Consider the following 19021-nt stretch of genomic DNA (forward strand, 5'->3'; position numbering starts at 1 on the left):
TACAAAGTAAATACCCTTCCCAAGCTGGTGCCTCTCCTATATGCTGGGATCAAATTTGCAGAATCCCCAGCCAACAATATGCTAGCTACATATCCCAGAGATTGCAAACTGGATGCAATGGTATGCATGAATGACTTTGGGAGACAGGAGACAGAGTAGCAGATTAGGCAATAGTTAGATAAGAGACAGCTAAATCTAAAGAAGGAACCAGAGTGAGGCAAACATCTCAAAAGGAACCCTCCTTAGTTTCTTGTATTGTAAAGGCAAGGGGGGAAGAGAGGTATTTTCAGACTTGCAAGATTCTGTTAATGTAACCTTACAGTAAAGTTAAATCTAATTCCGTGATGGCGAACCTATGGCATGGGTGCCACAGGTGGCACACGGAGCCATATCAGTGGGCACGCGAGCATTGCCATAGCTGGCTGGAGAATTCTGGGAGTTGAAGTCCACAAGTCTTAAAGCTGCCAAGTTTGAGGACCCCTGAGCTAACACATCCAGAAGGAACCCAATTCTGGGATGCTGTTATACAATAACTCCACTTCCAGCTGATTTACATAAATGAGGGGATAATATTTTGGTATACGTAGAAATGTAACCATGTAGAGACAAAAATGCCAACTTACGAAAGCCGTTCATGTGGACTGAGTTAAATGTAGTCTTCTAGGATTACCGTTTCAAGTACAAGACTTCAATTTTACCAGTTACATTTCTGTTTTTCTCTCTCTACGGCCCAATTCCACCTCTGATCTCTGACTCTCAAGCCGTACCCTGATTTCTGAGGTAAAATAGATCCTTCCGCTTAAAAAAAGGAGAGAGCTATTTTAGATAGAAAACGTGACTTGACTGAGACAATATAGCAATGCTCTACAGAGAAGGCACCGTTCATGATTAACTCAAGATATGTCTTCTGGGGGATACTGTTTAAAGACAAAGCAGGATCTATGATCAATGCTCTGTTTGGCTTTCACAATCCAGTGCCCTCCAAATGTGCCAGATTCCCATTATCACCCATAAGTGCTGTCATATTGGTAAGAGAAGATAGGTCAAACATATCCCGGGGATAGGGGGTGGGGGTGGGGGGCTATTCCAGAAGGACAATCTGTTCTCTTCTTGAAACACTCTTTGAGATCAATCCAGTTTCATATATAAGAATTCTAGTCCAGTGGACATTGCCCAGGCCCACTGTCCTTCCAGTCTTTGGTATCACCTATAACAGGGGTGGGCAAATGTGGCCCTTTTATAACCTGTGGACTTCAACTCCCAGAATTCCTGAGACAGCTTGGCTATCTCAGGAATTGAGATTGACCTATAAAAATATAGTTCTGTGGGAGTTCATTTCTCTCACTTGGATAAGAGCCCACTAATTAAACCAAAGACCTTGGTGCTAGAGCATAGTTTGATTAAAGGTAATGGTAAAAGTTCCTCTGAACATGCGTGGTAGTTATTTCTGGCTCTAGGGGTGGTGCTCATCTCCGTTTCAAAACCGAAGAGCCAGTGCTGTCCGAAGATGTCTCCGTGGTCATGTGGCTAGCATGACTCGACGCCGAAGGTGCATGGAACGCTGTTACCTTCCCATCAAAGTAGTCCCTATTTTTCTACTTGCATTTTTAATGTGCTTTCGAACTGCTAGGTTGGCAGAAGCTGGGACAAGTAATGGGAGCTCACCCCATTATGCAGCAATAGGGATTCGAACTGCTGAATTGACGACCTTCTGATCGATATGCTCAGTGTCTTAGCCACTGAACCACTGCGTCCCCTAATAGTTTGATTAGGCCTACATAAAACAGGACACCACAACCATTTTGCACATCCCCAATACATATTCACATGAAAAAAAAAAGCCAAGGCAAATAATTAAATATTTCTTTTGGTCAAGATTTTCTCACATAGACAAATCTGCAGAGACAAGTGGGCAATCCACTAAGCATCACTCCAGTGCAAATTGATGGAAACTGCATGGGAGCAGAACTTGATGGGAAAATGCAGAGGGCTTCTTTTTCTAAGAAAATAGAGTTCTCTGAAACACCAGCTGCAAGGATGGTAAAAGGGGAAGACACACAGAAGACGCTTATCTCGTAGACAATTTTGCCTCACACCAAGTAACTGTTCACAAATAGACACTTCTGGTTCATATTCCCCTTTCCTCCCTCACTGTGGAGAAGTTTGTGGGGATTATAATTGAACACATTAAATGCATGAACATTTTATTATGTTTCCTACTTCCACACAGATTATCCCACCTCCTGACAAAAGGACATAGTTCCAGTGCTTCCTAGAAACAAATGCTGTTTGATTAAGAACAGGAGAAAGGATAGACAAACCATAGTAGATTCTGTCTACTGAAACAGGAACAAAAGGCGGAGAGAACTCTGTGTGCTGATAAAACATAAAACAAAACAGGTAGACCTGCAAGCATCTCATATCCATCTCTGTTGGTTGACAGCAGAAATGATGAGGAAAGGGCATGTCCCCAGTCTCATCGTAGATGTAAATAAGAAGGGATGGTGTAATTGAAGAGCAAGTAATCCATTTTGTATAAATTAAATAATCTTCTTTGGTAGAAGGGGCTGATGTTCTTGAAGAACTTTGCAGACAGGTTATTGTTGGTTCTGGCGGCCTTTGAAGAGGAGGGGAACTTGATGCCTGCATCAGCCCCAACCAATTGCAAGATATAGTTGGCATCATCAGCCAAGGTCTCATACTTGCCAATGATATCATAGTGGATAATGCATGGATGGCAAAGGGAGTGCACTCGCTCCCAATGCTCATTGAAAGGCTCCTCGCGCTGGGTCTTTGGATCCAACAGATAGTACACAAACTCTTCAAAACGCACATCGTGGCCGCTTTCCAGGGCTTCGCTGCTAGGGTCCTGACGGTGCCGCCGGATTATCTTGGTCCCGTAGCGCTTATGGAATGCCGTGTTGTAGCTACGGGTGAATTTGTTCCGGTAGGCTGAAACCAACCGTTCCAGAGGCTCCCGTACAAAGATGAACTTGAGGTAGTTGCGCAAGCGGTAGTTGATCTCAGGAGTGCTGTACTCGGAGAGAGTGCGGAGATTGGCTGGTACATGAGCTTCATGTGCTGGGATTTCCAGGGGGTCCTGGTACTTGCCCTTCCCTGTCAAGACCATCAGGACCCTCTTCCAATTAGTGCAAGCCACTTTGGGGACATAGCAGTAGAGCATCTCATGGACATCATCCACCACCAGGTGCCGCAAGTCATCTGGAGTTAGGAGGCGTCGCTTGCGGGTGTAACGATGGCACATACTGCTTAGCAGCTCCCTCCTGTCATGATGAGTTGCCTGCAGGGAGGACTGTTGAAACTGAGGAGACATAAGACAAGGATGTAAGGCGGAATAATAGTGGGGATTTAAAGATTAACAGAAAGTAAAACTGGGTAAATTTGAGGGTCTTTCAATTGGAACATGACTATAACCTCAAAATTCCCAACTAGAAAGTCAAAATCTGAGATTTGGAGCCCACAGACTCTAGGTCATCAGATTGGTAAGGATCAGTTTAGAGAGTAGATTATTGAACCAATTTTCCCATAGTGGGTCTCATTTTCAATCTTAGAAATGCTGTCAAGCAGCAGTGGCAGTGAGAGGGAAAGGTAAAGGTCTAAACATGTTCCATTTTATGTTGAACTTAATTGCTTCTATGATTGATATTTCAATTGAATGTATCTGTCTATGTTGAGGAGAGGGGTTTATTTATAATCCAAAATGTATTAATCAAAATGTACATTCAGAATGAAACTACTCCCATGCTGTTTGTCATCAGCTCTTTCAAGGTTTCCGAACAATATTGGCATGTCCTCTGAATGGACTCAATTGCTTCTTTCCTTTCGTTGATCAATCAACCAATCATATAGAATGATAGAAATGAACAGTGTTAAAAATGCATTAGTTTGGTATGCTGGATCATCAAAGGCCTACATCAAATGTCCAGCTGAGTGCTCTTTGCAAAGCAAAATACTCCTGAATCAAAATGCAGTAAATGTAGGTCTATCTCCATGATTAGACCTTGGCTATTCAAAGTTTCATTTCTTCCCATAATTGGAAACCTTTCCTAAGAGAAGAGGGTGCCTCAGGTCACCAGGGATTGCAGCTTGGCTCTTGAAGGTATGACTAACAACAAATTCAGGAAATTCTTTTCTTTCTTGGAGTTTATTCTTGATTTCCTGTAACTTCTGGCTAATGGTGGATTTAAAAATAATAATAATAATAGTAATAATTCTTCCCTGTCTCTAGGACATTTTGTAGCACTTCACCTAATGAAAAGTTCATGACAATCCCTGAAACTTCTCTAGGGTCTTTTGCAACGTTTTGGTTCTAGGAAAGATACTATTCATGGGTGGACTTTGGATATCTTTTGAACCTTCCTTATAAAAACATAAAGCAGCATCTGTTTATAAGGGTAAAACCTTTTTCCTTCCTCCCAATTATAGTTAAAACAAAGTGCTTATTTGCAGTTTGACTAAACATATAAAGCTCCCCTTTCAGCAAGCTGTTTACACCGTCTGTGTTATATTCATAAAGAGAGACAGATGAGCACATTTAGTATGCCATAAAGTTCATAAATACACTTCTTTGGAAGTTAAGTCAGGGGTGGGTGGGCACATTTAAAACACTGAGCACACATGACATGGGTGCTCTCATTTAATGATTTTTGGTGGCGGGGCACATTTTTTTATAAGACAATGGCTGCAGCCAATTACAAAGCAGCTTTAAATTGGAAGGCAAACAGGTAAGATTTGCCTGCCAGCCCACCCCCCAACTCTCTAGAATACTGCTCTCCCCTCCCTCCAAAAAAGCAGATGGGCACACTTATAACCAAAGAACTGAGATATGATTATCCGCCATTTTATTTTTTCATAGCGTTGCTGGAAGTAAAGATAATGCTACAGTTTGGTTTGCTGCTTTACAGCCCACCTATTTAAATCCTTAAAAGGTAAAGGTAAAGATCCCCTCGCACATATGTGCTAGTTGTTCCAGACTCTAGGGGGCGGTGCTCATATCTGTTTCAAAGCCAAAGAGCCAGTGCTGTCCGAAGACGTCTCCATGGTCATGTGGCCGGCATGACTAAACGCCAAAGGTGCACAGAACGCTGTTACCTTCCCACCAAAGGTGGTCCCTATTTTTCTACTTACATTTTTTACGTGCTTTCAAACTGCTAGGTTGGCAGAAGCTGGGACAATTAACGGGAGCTCACCCCATTACGCGGCACTAGGGATTCGAACCACTGAACTGCCGACTTTTTGATCGACAAGCTCAGCATCTTAGCCACTGAGCCACTGCATCCTTACTTCTCATTAATCCTTACTTCTCATTAAAAGAGTCTTTAAAAAGGAAGGCAGGCAAGGTAGGAAGATGGGCAGGTATTCAGAGAGGTGTCACAGGGAATATTTTGTCTAATCCTTTGCCTACATTATCTCAGGATTATGTATTTCATTATTGGAAATGTCATAGGATTTTAACTGTTTTTATTGTCCCTTCATTTCCCCCATATTTTACCACTTTTTAGATACTGAATATAAGATATTTCTGCATTTCAAGTCACTTCATAGAGAGGCCCATGTAGTTTTCTTGGCAGACTATGAAAGTGGTTTGCTCTCTCTTTCTTACAGATGATTTTTTTTTTCTGCTTCCCAGTATAATTTACTGCCCTGGAGGCACCCAGCAATCTCCCATCCAAGTGCTATCCACCTGTTATGCTATTGCACAAAAAGTTTATTAGAAGTTCTATTTGTATTCATCATTGCTCAGTGAACCAGAAGATATGTAAAAGGTATTGCAGATTGTTATTCAGTGATGCCATACTTTGTTTTACATCAGCCAGGATTACCAACTTCCATGATGGAGGCAGAATTAGGCAGAATTCATGTCAAAGTACTAATAGAGTTCTGAGACCACAAACACTTCATAGTAGGAACCTCTGGAGAACTTCAGGAAGCACAATATACTTTTCTGTTTGTAGAAGGCTGCAGTATCCAGTAGAATTTTAAGATGCCTAGCAGAATTATTTTAGGGTTGAGTTTACAGTTCTAAAGTAAAACTCTTAAAATTGGCAAAATAGATAAGCATTTGCTTTTGTGATATTCTTTATACATGTAGATAAGTTTATTATTCTGGATATATTACTCCTCTGTGTATGTGTTCCTTTAATCATTTTCTCAGTTATAACCAGCCCTTATTTCTGACCCAAAGAGAGTTAGTATCTCCCAATTTTGGTTTGTAAAAAAAAAATGACAAGCAGAATGGATCGGGAATGATTGAATTTCTAAAACAAAAAAAATAGGCCTTCCAGAGAAGTCAACTCATTCTAGGACAAGGAGGTTATCAACATCACTTAGCAATATAATAGATGGTTTGGCAGGTATTAAAAAAAAGAGAGATGCTGACATCCCTCAAAGCTGATATCCGTCAGAGCATAGAACAACTCAAAGGAGTTTGGAAGATGTAGAGAAACCTGGCCCATAGAATCGCCAAGAGTTGGACACTACTGAATGGACAACATCATCCTCTTTAATAATTGCATTTTATATTTCTATTTTATTGCATTGAAAGCCACCTGGAGTCACTTTCATTGCCAAGATGGGCAGCATGTACATTTAATAAATAAATAAAAAAATAGCCTGTTCCCTTCCTTCATACTGTATACAACCACTTTGCTTTTTGAAGCCCATTTACCTGGTCACCCTTGTAAAGAGTCTGAAGTGGACTTCGACCAGATTTCCCGTGCCAGCTGATCCTCAGTATTCTGTCTTCTGCAGCTGGAAAGGAAAAATGGGGAGGAGGAGAGATTTTAAAAATGCATGGCAAAGATTCTCTATTTCATGAAAAGTACAGGGTTAGTCATACTTAGAGAAGGAATACAAAAAATTAAGGATGGGAAGAGTATTCATTTAAATTAGTCTATTGCTGCACAACCACCCTGTCCTCATGATGGAACTTTACCAAATATCTAAATGACATCACCTGCCTTTTCTGACTGTCCTGTCTGTCTTCCTCCTCAAAAAGTATTAGGAAAAAAGATAGAGGGCGAAAAAGACAGAATAGCTGCACAGTATCTTTAAATTGCTGAGACAAAGGAAAATCCACAGGAAGCACCAAAGTGGGAACATTCTCAAAGAGCACTTGGTTAAACTGTATGCTTATATGTGCAGTTTCAGTTGATCTAATAATAGTATTATCTCACTTGTTCTCTGCCTTGTTTCTCTCCCAAAACTAATTATAAAGAATAGTTTAGGTTTTGTTTTTTTTCAATAATAATTTTATCTTTGTATGTTCAATTTTCAGTAAAAAAATTATTATTATATGATTCTCTAAAGAGAAAGTTCTGGGTACATTGTTGCCAAATATCTTTGAATCCTTCCTGAGTTAAAATAATTTTCCATTCGATATTAGCGGCCTTCTCCTTTATAATCTTTCAGGTTGTCTCTGGTAACCAGCCTTCAAGGTCTCCTGTTATCATGTTTTTCTCCCATTCAGCACATTTTCCCAGGGAGAGATTTTTTTTACACTTAAAATCAACATTTTCATATATTTTAGTAAGATTTTAAACAGACTACAGGAACTATTCTTATGTTTTTCAAAATCTTACTTCCGGTCAATCTGATTCCTTATGCCATTTAAGAGCTTTTCGAATTACCTTCTGTTGCTTATTTCCAAATAAAAAGTTTTTCTTTAAGTTTTAAATTTATATAAAGTTTTTTTTTGCTGCAGGTTGAAGGAAAATCATCCAGTGTAATGAAACTTAAAGAAACTATAGCTTAGGTAAAACTGATTGACCTCGCTGCCAGACCTGTAAAATCTAAAATCTGCCAGAGACAGCTAGTCTCATTACAGAGAGGATCTAAGTACTCTTCTTCATCTGGACAGGAGTTTGGGGAGCTAATTCATTCAACAGCTCCATTTTTCACCACAGTCATCAACTCTGCTAAAAGTAAAGTCTTCAGTTCACCACTGAAGTCCAAGAATAGTTACATTTTTCCAAATTTGCATGTTTTTATTCTTCAACTTTTATTTACTTATTTAATAATTTACTGAAGGGCTGCATGAGCCCCAAATTACTCTGGGAAGAGAAAGAAGGGGTGGATTGAAGACAGTTCTGTAAAAAGCAGAGCCTATGATCATGGCAGAATGAAGAGGCAGTGAGTAGAAGATTATCCTCAACTGCTACAGACAGTTACTTCTCTGGCAGGCATAGAGCCCTGGGAGATCAGGAAATGGCCATCTTGCTCAAAATGTGGTCGGTGCTTTTGAAAGGACATTGAGTTTGTATACTTCCTTTTCTAATCACATTAGAAATTGCTTATCAACTGTTTTTCAGTTATTGGAAACTTTTAGATTGATAGGTTTGAGGGCACTAGGTGAATTTCCTTCAATTCTTAGCAAAAGAAAGTTTTTACAAATTTAAGAACTTTACATAAAAATTAATAAACGGCAAAAGTGTGATTAAACTTTTGATTTTTAAAAAAGTTACAAGTAAATTTGAAATAAGATTTTGGAATTAATTATAAACAACATTGTTTATAATTTCCCAACAACATTGGGAAAATGTTTTTGTTTTAAATTTAAAAAAAAAACATAATAATTGGTGTTGGAACCAAAGGAACTGGTGAATGAATAAAGGGAACCAGACAGAACTAAAGATTACAATTAAAGAAAAAAGACAAAACTGGAAGAGAAGAGTTATATCATGTAATTGGGTCTTTAATTTGACATGAGTTGCTGATCAATGAGTTCTGGAAACTGAGAATACTTAAGAACACTGTTCGTGCCTCATTCTTCTGCTAGAATTTATCTAGTCAGCTTTGCTTAGAGTAAGAGATAGCAATACACTCAAATTTATTCTGCTCTACTTGAAAAATTTGGCCTGCTCTTTCTTGTCTGATTATTGTGTGATTCTTTCCCCAAAACTAGACTTTAACTTTCCTTGACTCTCACTTCATATGTCTAACTTTCTGCTGAGGTGCCTTTAATCTCTTCATCCAGTCTTTCTGCATCTAAAAACACTATTAAAAACTCAATATCGTGTTTTCTTTCTGCTATTTATCTGCCTCTATCTTGTTCTGCAAGTGCCTAAGAAAATGTACAGTTTAATACAATGTACTCAACTTATGACAATTGAGCTCAAAATTTATGATGTTAAGTGAGACATTTGTTAAGTGAGTTTGCCCCATTTTATGACCTTTCTTGCCACCGTTGTTAAATGAATTACTGCACTTGATAAATTAGAACACGGCTTCCCCACTGATTTTGCTTGTTAAAAGGTTTACAAGGGATCACACAATTTTGGGACACAGCAACAGCCATAAGTGTGAACAAGTTGTCAAGCAACTGAATTTTGATCAGATGACCATGGGGCTGCTACAAAGGTCATAAGTGTGAAAAATAGTCATAAATTACTTTTTTCAGTGCTGTTGTAACTTTGAGCGGTCACTAAATGAACTGTTGTAAGTCAAGGACTATCTGTACCTCATACCATACTTTGTGCAAAATTATTGAAAAAATCAAAAGTGTGTGGAACTGTTGTACAAGGAGCATACAACGTATTCACAAACTCCTTTGATAAATAAGCCAAACCAATAGCCTCAAAAACCAAGCGGATCAGAGGATGGTGGTATTTACTAAGTTTCTTTTTTGAAACAGTTTTCTTAACATTGTTATTTCTTTTTCAATTGAAGTATTTTCTGAATTAGTTCAACACAACTTCTCTATAGGATCCATGCTGAACAATTCAGAGGTTCCTCTGCTTCCTTTTCTTTTCTTTACTCTTGCTATTCTCTTTTAAGGCAGAGATATCTCAAAAACATATGTGTGCTGAAACTTTTCGTGGTTACAATTCAACAAGTGGCAGCTTCCAGGAATAATTGCCCAACCCATTGCATCTGTTCTTACAACTAAGTGATGTTGTTATGCAATGTCTTGCTAAGAGTCTGTTCAAACCACAAGAAACCATCTGACTCCTTTGTGTCCCACTTTGAAGTTTCGGACCTGCTGTGTACAATGGCTTGCATTGGAAAAGAGACATCTGTCAAGGCAGCTCCACCAAAAAGATGTTAAGGATTGCTCCTATAAATGCTATGAGGATAGGGTTTCTCACTAAAAATGTAATGTGTCAGTTTTAGTTTTATACCCCAAATATATTGATAACTGTTATCCATTATAGAATCTATGGCATATATCCAGGTCTGTGCTCCTTTCCTCATGAGTACCATGATAATATTAGAATCACTGCAAAAGATCTGGATGACCGTTAAATGAAAGCCAAGATCTAATTTGCTACTCATCAGGTTTTTGCAACTCAGGGGTGATGGCCCTAATAATAATATTAGAACAGAACTGGCTTTCTTTTATCACTTCATAACTGCTGTCCAGAGTTGCTGCCTCTGTTGGCACCATTTTTTGTAATGTACAAAGAGATATTATACTCAAGGAAGGTAGACCACAAGATTTGGGAAATCCTATCTGTAGAGACTGTTGATGGGCACCTGGAAACTGCAACTTTCTAACTACTGTATAGCTGTTAAGGAAAAAGGAAACAAAGATTGGTGATAAGTGCTTCTATCAGTATCAGAGAGCAGCAGAAAAGAAATTTAGCTCAACCACATAAACCAAAGAGTTAGGCTACTCTCCCCCTGGCATGTCACAGAAGAGCTGATGAGGCAAGCTCCTTCAGCAGGAGCCGTTAGTTGGGGCAAGCAACGAATCTGTTCACAAGGCAGGTTGCTTGCTAAAGGAACAGGAAAGGAGAGCTGATGCAATGAACTTAACAGGAAATCAATTTGAGGGCTAGGGTTTAAGTGGTATGAATAAGCCTCTTCCCCATCTAGCTCTACCATAGTGAAGAAGGAAGTGGGGTATTGCAAGCAACTGCTATTCTTGCCCACAACGAAATGAGTTTAACAGAATAAAACCTACATTTTCCATTGAAATTCTAGCTCTTCAGGCAAGTCCTCTTTTTCCAGCCCGTGAGGGGATGAAAGCATCTATTTCCAACCACAATACCTATCATTTCCAGCCATCTGTTGCTCTTCAGACGGATTGAAGTACCACACCCATCTCTGATCATAGATTGGGGGCAAAAAAGCACGTTTCAGTATTGAGATCTAACCAGAACAAACACTTATACCCATTTCATACATTACTCTTTTCTCATACTCCATGTATACACGCCATGTATAATCAATATTTGTTCAGTCCAAAATATAGAAGGGTATTTGATCTGGATCAATCACCAACAGAGACAGGCATTATCTTTCAATCATTTTAATAGGCCTACATCTAGAACAGTGGTTTTCAAACTCAGCAACTTTAAGATATGTGGACTTCAACTCCCAGAATTCCCCAGACAGTCGGCCGGGGAATTCTGGGAGTTAAAAGTCCACACATCTCAAAAGTTGTAAAGTCTGAAAACTACTGCTCTGAGAGTAATGATGTTTTGTATCCAGGAACATGCTGTTCCACTGATAGACTGCCTTTCCCTAATCTATGGATGAGAACTTGTGATTCTCCAACTGTTACTGATCCAGAATCCTTATAATTATTCACCACTGGCCACACTAACTAGAGCTCCTCAAATGAGTTTTATCACTCTTGATGAGAGAGATGTTACTCATCTCTGAAGGCATAAACCAAAACAACCACACAAATCACACAAACACATGATGCTGTCAGATCCACTTTACATATATACAAAAGAGAAATGAAAGCAATCAACAATGCTTGAGAAGCAAACAGGCTCACTGTGGCTAAAAGCACAATAAAAATCCATACGTCTGTATATCAAACCTAAACAAAATTTTAAGATTCTGAATACTTTCAACATTTCTAGGCCTTTTCACCTGGCATGATTTAGCAAATTTTGAAGGGGGTGGGACGGAGAACTGAATGTTTTGAAGTCAGATATTCTGCATGTAGTGAAGAAACCAGGAGAGTGTGAATTCTAGTTCCACCATAGTTAGGAAAGTCAGCTGGGTGATCTTGGACCAGTCACTCTCTCTCAGCCTAACCCACTTCACAGGGTTGTCATTGTTGTGGGCAGTGGTGGGTTTCAAATTTTTTTACTACCAGTTCTGTGGGCGTGGCTTGGTGGGCGTGGCAGGGGAAGGATACTGTAAAATCTCCATTCCCACCCCACTCCAGGGGAAGGTTACTGCAAAATCCCCATTTCCTCTCAACATTCAGCTGGGATTTGGGAGGCAGAGAATAGATGGGGGCGGGGCCAGTCATAATTTTTACTACCGGTTCTCTGAACTACTCAAAATTTCCACTACTGGTTCTCCAGAACTGGTCAGAACCTGCTGAAACCCACCTCTGGTTATGGGGAAAAACAAGAAGAAGGTGGTATGTTAGGTACAGTATATTCACTGCCTTGAATTACTTTTAAAATAATATGGGATTTTAAAAAATGTAATAACTAACTAATAAAAAACTGTAATAACTACTTCTATTGTTTTAATGGAAACCTGGGTCCCCCGATTTCTTTCCCTCCTCTCCCTAAACAACTTGTTTTATGCAACATCTTGCTTTATAAATATTTTGGAGAACGAAAACAATTAGAATTTTCCATTTAAAGTAAAAAAGACATTGACCCATAGGAATTTTGCATTAATGTACATTAATTCATTATATCTGTACATTTAAAACACATTGTTCATTAATCTCTAAAAATTTTGTAAAATGAATGAAATTAGGTAGACACATAGGATTGGGGAAAAAAGAATAATTGTTGGGAAATTGTTTAATAAAAACAACTAATAGTTGCTAATACACAATTAAAAAAAAGACCGCTTTAGCTGATTTCATGTTTTTCATGAATGTTGAACAGCTTTGCTTGCTCACCACCCCGCCATCAATCTTGCATATTGGGGAAAGAAGGAGGTTCCAAGTTGAAGTCAAATTCTATTAATCAGCAGTGTTATCATCTCCTAACAATTGGACAGCAATAATCACTTTAAACCAAGGTCTTGAAATGGGCTGCCAGTTGGTTCCTATCATTCTCTTTCAAGAATAGGAAGGAAATCAATCTGAAGCTAAACTGGATGAGTTATTAATCTGACTGAATGGGGTAAAGGACAAAAAATGAATGTTCCCGGGTAGCCTTCGAGAGCCTGAATTTAGAAAAGAGCTTTGTGTGCCATTAACTATCTGAAACCAGATATTTTGGGATAGCTTTAGCACCCAGCATACGAGCTTGGAGTAAACATCTCTCTAATCTTTCCCCTTACTAATACTTACTATTTTCTGACCCAGCATTCTAAATACACCTAAATAGATGGAGATGATCACCCTTTAACTTTTCCACAAGACCCCAATATTATATTCGGTGCTGGTATTATCCAATCAAGAAATCCAAGTCCAAGTTTTCAATCTAGTTCCCTGCCTTGCTTCGGAGGGGAGAATCAATTACAGCTGTACTCCAGTTTTCTCCCTATTAACCCAAGTTTTCAACTTCCTCTCTTTCCTTTCCAACTAAGCATGAGAAAGGCACGGAAATAGGCCAAGAGAATTGCACAACATGGGTCAATCATGTCTGAATCTTTTCTTTCCATGGAATTGACAGATAGTTAGATTCATCCCAAAAGATGGAAGTATAAAAGCAGGAAGTATATCTGCAGTTTATAGTCAACACTTCATTCACAGGGAACTTCAGGGAATGAGATTTGTCACCATCTGTGAAAATATATTAAGCACGAAGAGCAGATTAAATAAACTGAATCTCTAAATTTTAATTTTAACTGCCTCATTCTACCATCAGAATCCACTATGTTATTTAAAAGCATTGACTTTGAGTGGATCATCATAATCTCAGGGAAGTTCAGAGGAGGTGCAAAATGAAAGCGTCTCATCTGTAGCATGTACAAAATGTTAATCTCTCCTCCACCTACTGGATTCAGCCATCTCGTCCTCTTTTGGTTGCGTTTACACAAGATATAAAAAGATGTTGAAAATTATACAGTTGCTTTAAAAGCATAAATTATAGCTCTGGTCAATAATTACTCAGAAATGGAGATCTTGAGAAGTGACTCAAAATATTTTTTCCTCCTTATTACAGTACTCCTTTGCTGTTTTGGGAAAGAGTGTTACTTTGAAGAGGAAAACTGCATTTATTGGCTGTTTACTTTTATGCCTTAGCTTGAGTTGGCCTTTTAGAGTGCAACAGTCAGTGGAAGATAGAAGGAGAGAAAATGGCCTTCTCTGTTGGAATTAAATAATTAAAAAACCATCCTTAATAAATTGTTGCATTTTGCCTGAGTCTTTGAGGAAGGTATGGCCATTGTATTTCAAACCAGCCTATCATTAAATGTAAAGGTAAAGTGTGTGTTTTGTATGCAGACAATTCCAGGTTCATTTCCCAGCATCACAATAGGGTGGGGGGGATCAGAAATAAATCGTTGAGCAAAAAGAATGAAAAGATCATTCAAGTAAAAATATGCAGTAAGACAGTTTAGAAGGGGTGTTAAACTGGTGGCCCACAGGCTGGATGCATCACTCCCACCCCGGCTCCACAAAGGCAAAAAACGTCATGACACGTGACGTGACGGAGTTTGACACCCGTGGTTTTGATGCTTAAAATAATTTAGCAGTGAACCATAGATGGTCATGTGCAACTATGCTGCATACAAGCTTTATTGTTTTCTTATCCACCCTGATTTTTAATCCCTGTATTATAAAAAGACAAGAAAGACCAATCCTGATTATTTTTAAAGCATGTATTGATTATGTGAAGTTTCATGTTTTAAGCCACTGAAATCATAATACCATACGCCCACAGGAATAAAACAAACCAATCTCTATAGCCCTACCACATTTATGTGGGGGATAAATGATAGAACAAAGTAAAAGCTTAAAACTAAAAATAAGGAACTGGAACTGCATAACCTTCTTGGCCTGTGATTATAAATTTAATAAAAAAAGAATTGGGAGTTGCAGCAGTGTCATCTATCATTTTGCCACAGCACCCTTCAGTTGCTCTGGCTCAGATGGTCTTTTTAGGGCCTTCGTCATTTTTGGATTGAGCCCAGCCCTAATTGCACCATTGCCTCAAGTTCAGAGGCATCCTTGGGAGGTCCTTCTGCACATTCCATAGAAGCAAGAAAGAAGTATCTGGCTGGTACCTCCTCTTCTTCCCCTGTATAGGCTGTGTATGACAAGACAACTTCATCTTCAGTTCCCAAATGGGCAACTCATAGGAGAGTTATGGGGCTGAAATATGATGTGATCCCTCAGAATTTTGCACACTGAAACAATGCAATCTTCTGCATGGAGTAGGGAAGTCAGTGAATTAGTTGAAAGTAGGAAAAGGGCTTTATGACCATGACAGGTAATTAGACGTTTTGATGGATAACCCCCCCCCCCCATATTTTTCAGAGTATAAAACACTCCAGACTAAGAGATGCACCGACCTTTTTGGGGGAGGAAAACAAGAAAAAAAATCTGTCTTTGCTTCCCAGCATCCATCCGGTATTCATCTGGCCCATTCACCATGGCCAATTCGTCGCCGCCCATTCGCAGCCACCAGTTTGCTGCAGCCCATTCACCGCGGTCCGTTTGCTGCTGCCACGGCCCGTTCGGCATGGCCCATTCAGCGTGGCCTATTCGCCACTGCCACGGCCCGTTCGCCGTGGCCCATTCAGCACAGCCCATTTGCTGCCACTGATCCCTACCACCTGAAACTGGCTGAAAATGCGAAACATGGAGGCCAAAAATGTGACGCACAGAGGCAAAAACAGCCAGCGGGTGGAGGCCAGCGGGTGGGCGGGGCTTCGGCAACATTTGGTGTATAAGACATTTGGTGCACCACAATTTTCATCCACTTTGGGGGGGGGGTGCATCTTATACTCCAAAAAGTATGGTACATGGAAATCCAGAGGAGAGGTGCCAGTTGGCTTTCTTATTATCTTACCATTGCTGTCTTTCATTTCTGCTATTTTAAAACATGCAAGGATCATACTGCACAGATCTGAATGGAAGAAATTCAACTACATTTTGGCAACCAGTCACTAACCTACATTGCCCTTGAACAGGATCTTTATTTTTAGCTATTGGTCTTCCCTTCCTTCAAATTCATCTGTCTCTAGACTGCAGGCATTTTTCTTTTTCCAAGAAATACTGGCCTGATTGTGGCCTGACACAGCTAGCTGAAGTCTGAAAGGGCTGGAACAATTTACCTAGCAAACATCCTAGACTTAATAGGAACAGAACAGAACAGAGTTAAAAGAGACCTTGGAGGTCTTCTAGTCTAACCCTCTGCTCAGGCAGGATACCCTATACCAGGGGTGGGCAAATGTGGCTCTTTTACAACCTGTGGACTTCAACTCCCAGAATTCCTGAGACAGCCAAGCTGGCTCAGGAATTCTGGGAGTTGAAGTCCACAGGTTGTAAAAGAGCCACATTTGCTCACCCCTGCCCTATACCATCAGACAAATGGTTGTCCAATATCTTCTTCAAAACTTCTAGTATTGAAGCAATCACAAGTTCTGGAGGCAAAGGTGTTTTTTCAAGAGGCAACTGGACTTTCTGGGGCTTTTTTGAAGACATTTTGTTTCAGCTGAAGAAGCTTGTAGGATGAGAAGCAAAACATCTTCAAAGAAAAAGTCAAGTTGCCTCTTGAAAAAGCACCTTTGGGACATCCATGACCTGGATGACTGAGAATTCCATAGACTTCTGGAGGCAAGTTGTTCCACTGATTAATAGTTCAAACTGTCAGGAAATTTCTCCTTAGTTCTAAGTTGCTTCTCTCCTTATTAGTTCCACCCATTGCTTCTTGTCCTACCCTCAGGTGCTCTGGAGAATAGCTTGACTCCCTCTTCTTTGTGCCAACCCCGGAGATATCGGAACACTGTTATCATGCCACCCCTAGTCCTTCTTTTCATTAATTTGATAATATTTCTCTATTTCCTCGAATAGAGACAGATACCCATGTACACATACATACGTATTTATCACCAACATCTATAATTCTGATATAGATGTTGCAACATATATCTTAGAATTATAGACCAAACATCTATAATTCTAAGAATACTGTTGATTGAAAAATTATTTGGAACTGTGTTGTAAGTCCTCCTCCTCCTTATATTTCACTGAATTAGAGAGGCATCTGCATCAGTCATTTATCATCATACTATTCTGGACTTAAACATTTAATGTTAATACTACGATTTTAATATTTTAATGTTTTACGTTGTTGTTTTGACTCTATTGTAAGAGATGAGCACCATATAAAATTAATTAATTGATAAAGTCATCTTCCTTAATCTCTACATCCCAATATACCAAAGGAATCTTGCTACTGAGTCCATGCCAGAAGCCCAAGTGTCTTGATCCATTTACTAGGGAGAGAAACCTGTTGCAAAATTAGTTTAGTACATTTCATACCAGGAAGTCTCTTTTCACATTTGCACACTTGTCCTTTCAGAAACAGCAATCAACTGTGGAGTTTAAGACTAACTGTCCTAAGTGAACAGTTTAGATCAAAAAGCATCTTCTTTCTTAGTCTGAGTCCTCTGTAGCCAGTGAGATCTTTATTGGCTTTAATGAAAATATCTGGGAATCCTCATACACAAACACATCTCTTAGTGGCTCAGGTTGGAAAAAAGTCATTTTTCAACTCCTACTTAGTTCAATATAGAAAACTGTATAGATTTAATCCAGCAGATAAAATGTCACTGTCATATGGTGGAGATGACATTTCACAACCTAATTCAAGGAGAGATCCGTCCTAGAATTAAGGAGAAATTTCCTGACAGTTAGAACAATTAATCAGTGGAACGAGTTGCCTCCAGAAGTTGTGGGTGCTCCAATACTGGAGGTTTTTAAGAAGAGATTGGATAACAATTTGTCTGAAGGATTTTCTGCCTGATCAGGCGGTTGGACCAGAAGACCTCCAAGATACCATACCTTCCAACTCTGTTACTCTGTTATTCTTATTTTGTTATTCTTTCTTTCTGATGAGTCCAACTATCAGCCATGGGTAGAACCAAATAAAGAAGAGATACTAAATTATTTCCAAAGTTGCATTTCACATCAAAATTGTAATAGGATATTTATTATATCAGCCACGTGGATTATCTTGTACTTCTTGTACACTTGAGTTTGACCCAAGTTCTGTCACTTAGATGAACACAGTGATTATCCATATAGTTCGATATGGCTCAGCAATGAACACTTTCCTCTTCATTTTCCCAAGAAACTCTAAGTTGGCTGTGTTGCAATTTTCTACTTTACTAAAGATCAATAAACATAATGCAATGTCTGTGAATAAATACATAACATATATCACATGGAGCAATATTTTACAATTTAGGAGATTCACATTTCTCTTTTCTCTGGATGGGTCTGGTACATACAATAATCACAAACTAATCACAAACTGTCCACAGTGTTCATCACCTATAAATTTTGGCAATGAAAAAGATTCAGTGCAGTAAGGGGAAAAAATTGACTGTTATTTGCAAGACAAAAGAGAATGCAAGCAATTTCAATATTGGATGGATTATATGAAGGCAATAAATAAAGAAGCCTCTGAATTTAGAGACAGCTGTTCTGGCATGAGATAAACCAGTATTGAATAAACACAAATTCACTTCCAATTCAGAAGTCACTGAGGGCGTAGGCAATTGGATATGAAAGCTGTGCAAGTTTGAATCAAATAAATTAAACTTTGAGCAGCACTGAGCAGCCCGTTTCGCATAAATCTATGAATCAGTCCAGTTTTTGCTTTGCTCTCTTTTGAGCACATGCACATATGAATAATAAGACAGCTTTTGGAATTAGAAGCTTTTTGACCACAAAAATGTGCCTTCCCTCACAAACTGTTTCCTTGTTAACTTTATTAAAGGAAAACAGTTACGTATACTCCATTAAAGCAACTCATCGAAGCTCATCCTTCCCTTTGCCAACTCTCCCCTGCCTAGAAATAGTTTGGCTTCTTTTGAATTCCTGGAGATCCTACAGATGGTAAGAAATTTAGCAGAGTTATTCCCTGACTATGAAATTATGCTTCTGATCAAG

The 19021-nt window shown here is 39.1% G+C and overlaps 1 protein-coding gene across 1 annotated transcript in view; it reads right to left on the reverse strand.

Moving 5' to 3' along the window:
* Nucleotides 1-2171: 2171 nt before the first annotated feature.
* Nucleotides 2172-19021, reverse strand: part of CHST13 (carbohydrate sulfotransferase 13) — a 35704-nt gene continuing 18854 nt past the window's right edge. Inside the window, exons 2-3 of the mRNA XM_070933607.1 lie at nt 6689-6771; nt 2172-3322 (exon numbers count right to left, since the gene is read on the reverse strand). Coding sequence (XP_070789708.1) covers nt 2477-3322; nt 6689-6771 — 929 coding nt within the window. The 3' untranslated portion in view covers nt 2172-2476. The remainder of the gene's footprint in view (nt 3323-6688; nt 6772-19021) is intronic.

This window comes from Pituophis catenifer, unplaced genomic scaffold (assembly GCF_029215685.1).
Source record: "Pituophis catenifer annectens isolate HBS135680 unplaced genomic scaffold, rPitCat1.0.hap2 SCAF_2, whole genome shotgun sequence".
In the NCBI taxonomy this organism is placed as follows: Eukaryota; Metazoa; Chordata; class Lepidosauria; order Squamata; family Colubridae; genus Pituophis; species Pituophis catenifer.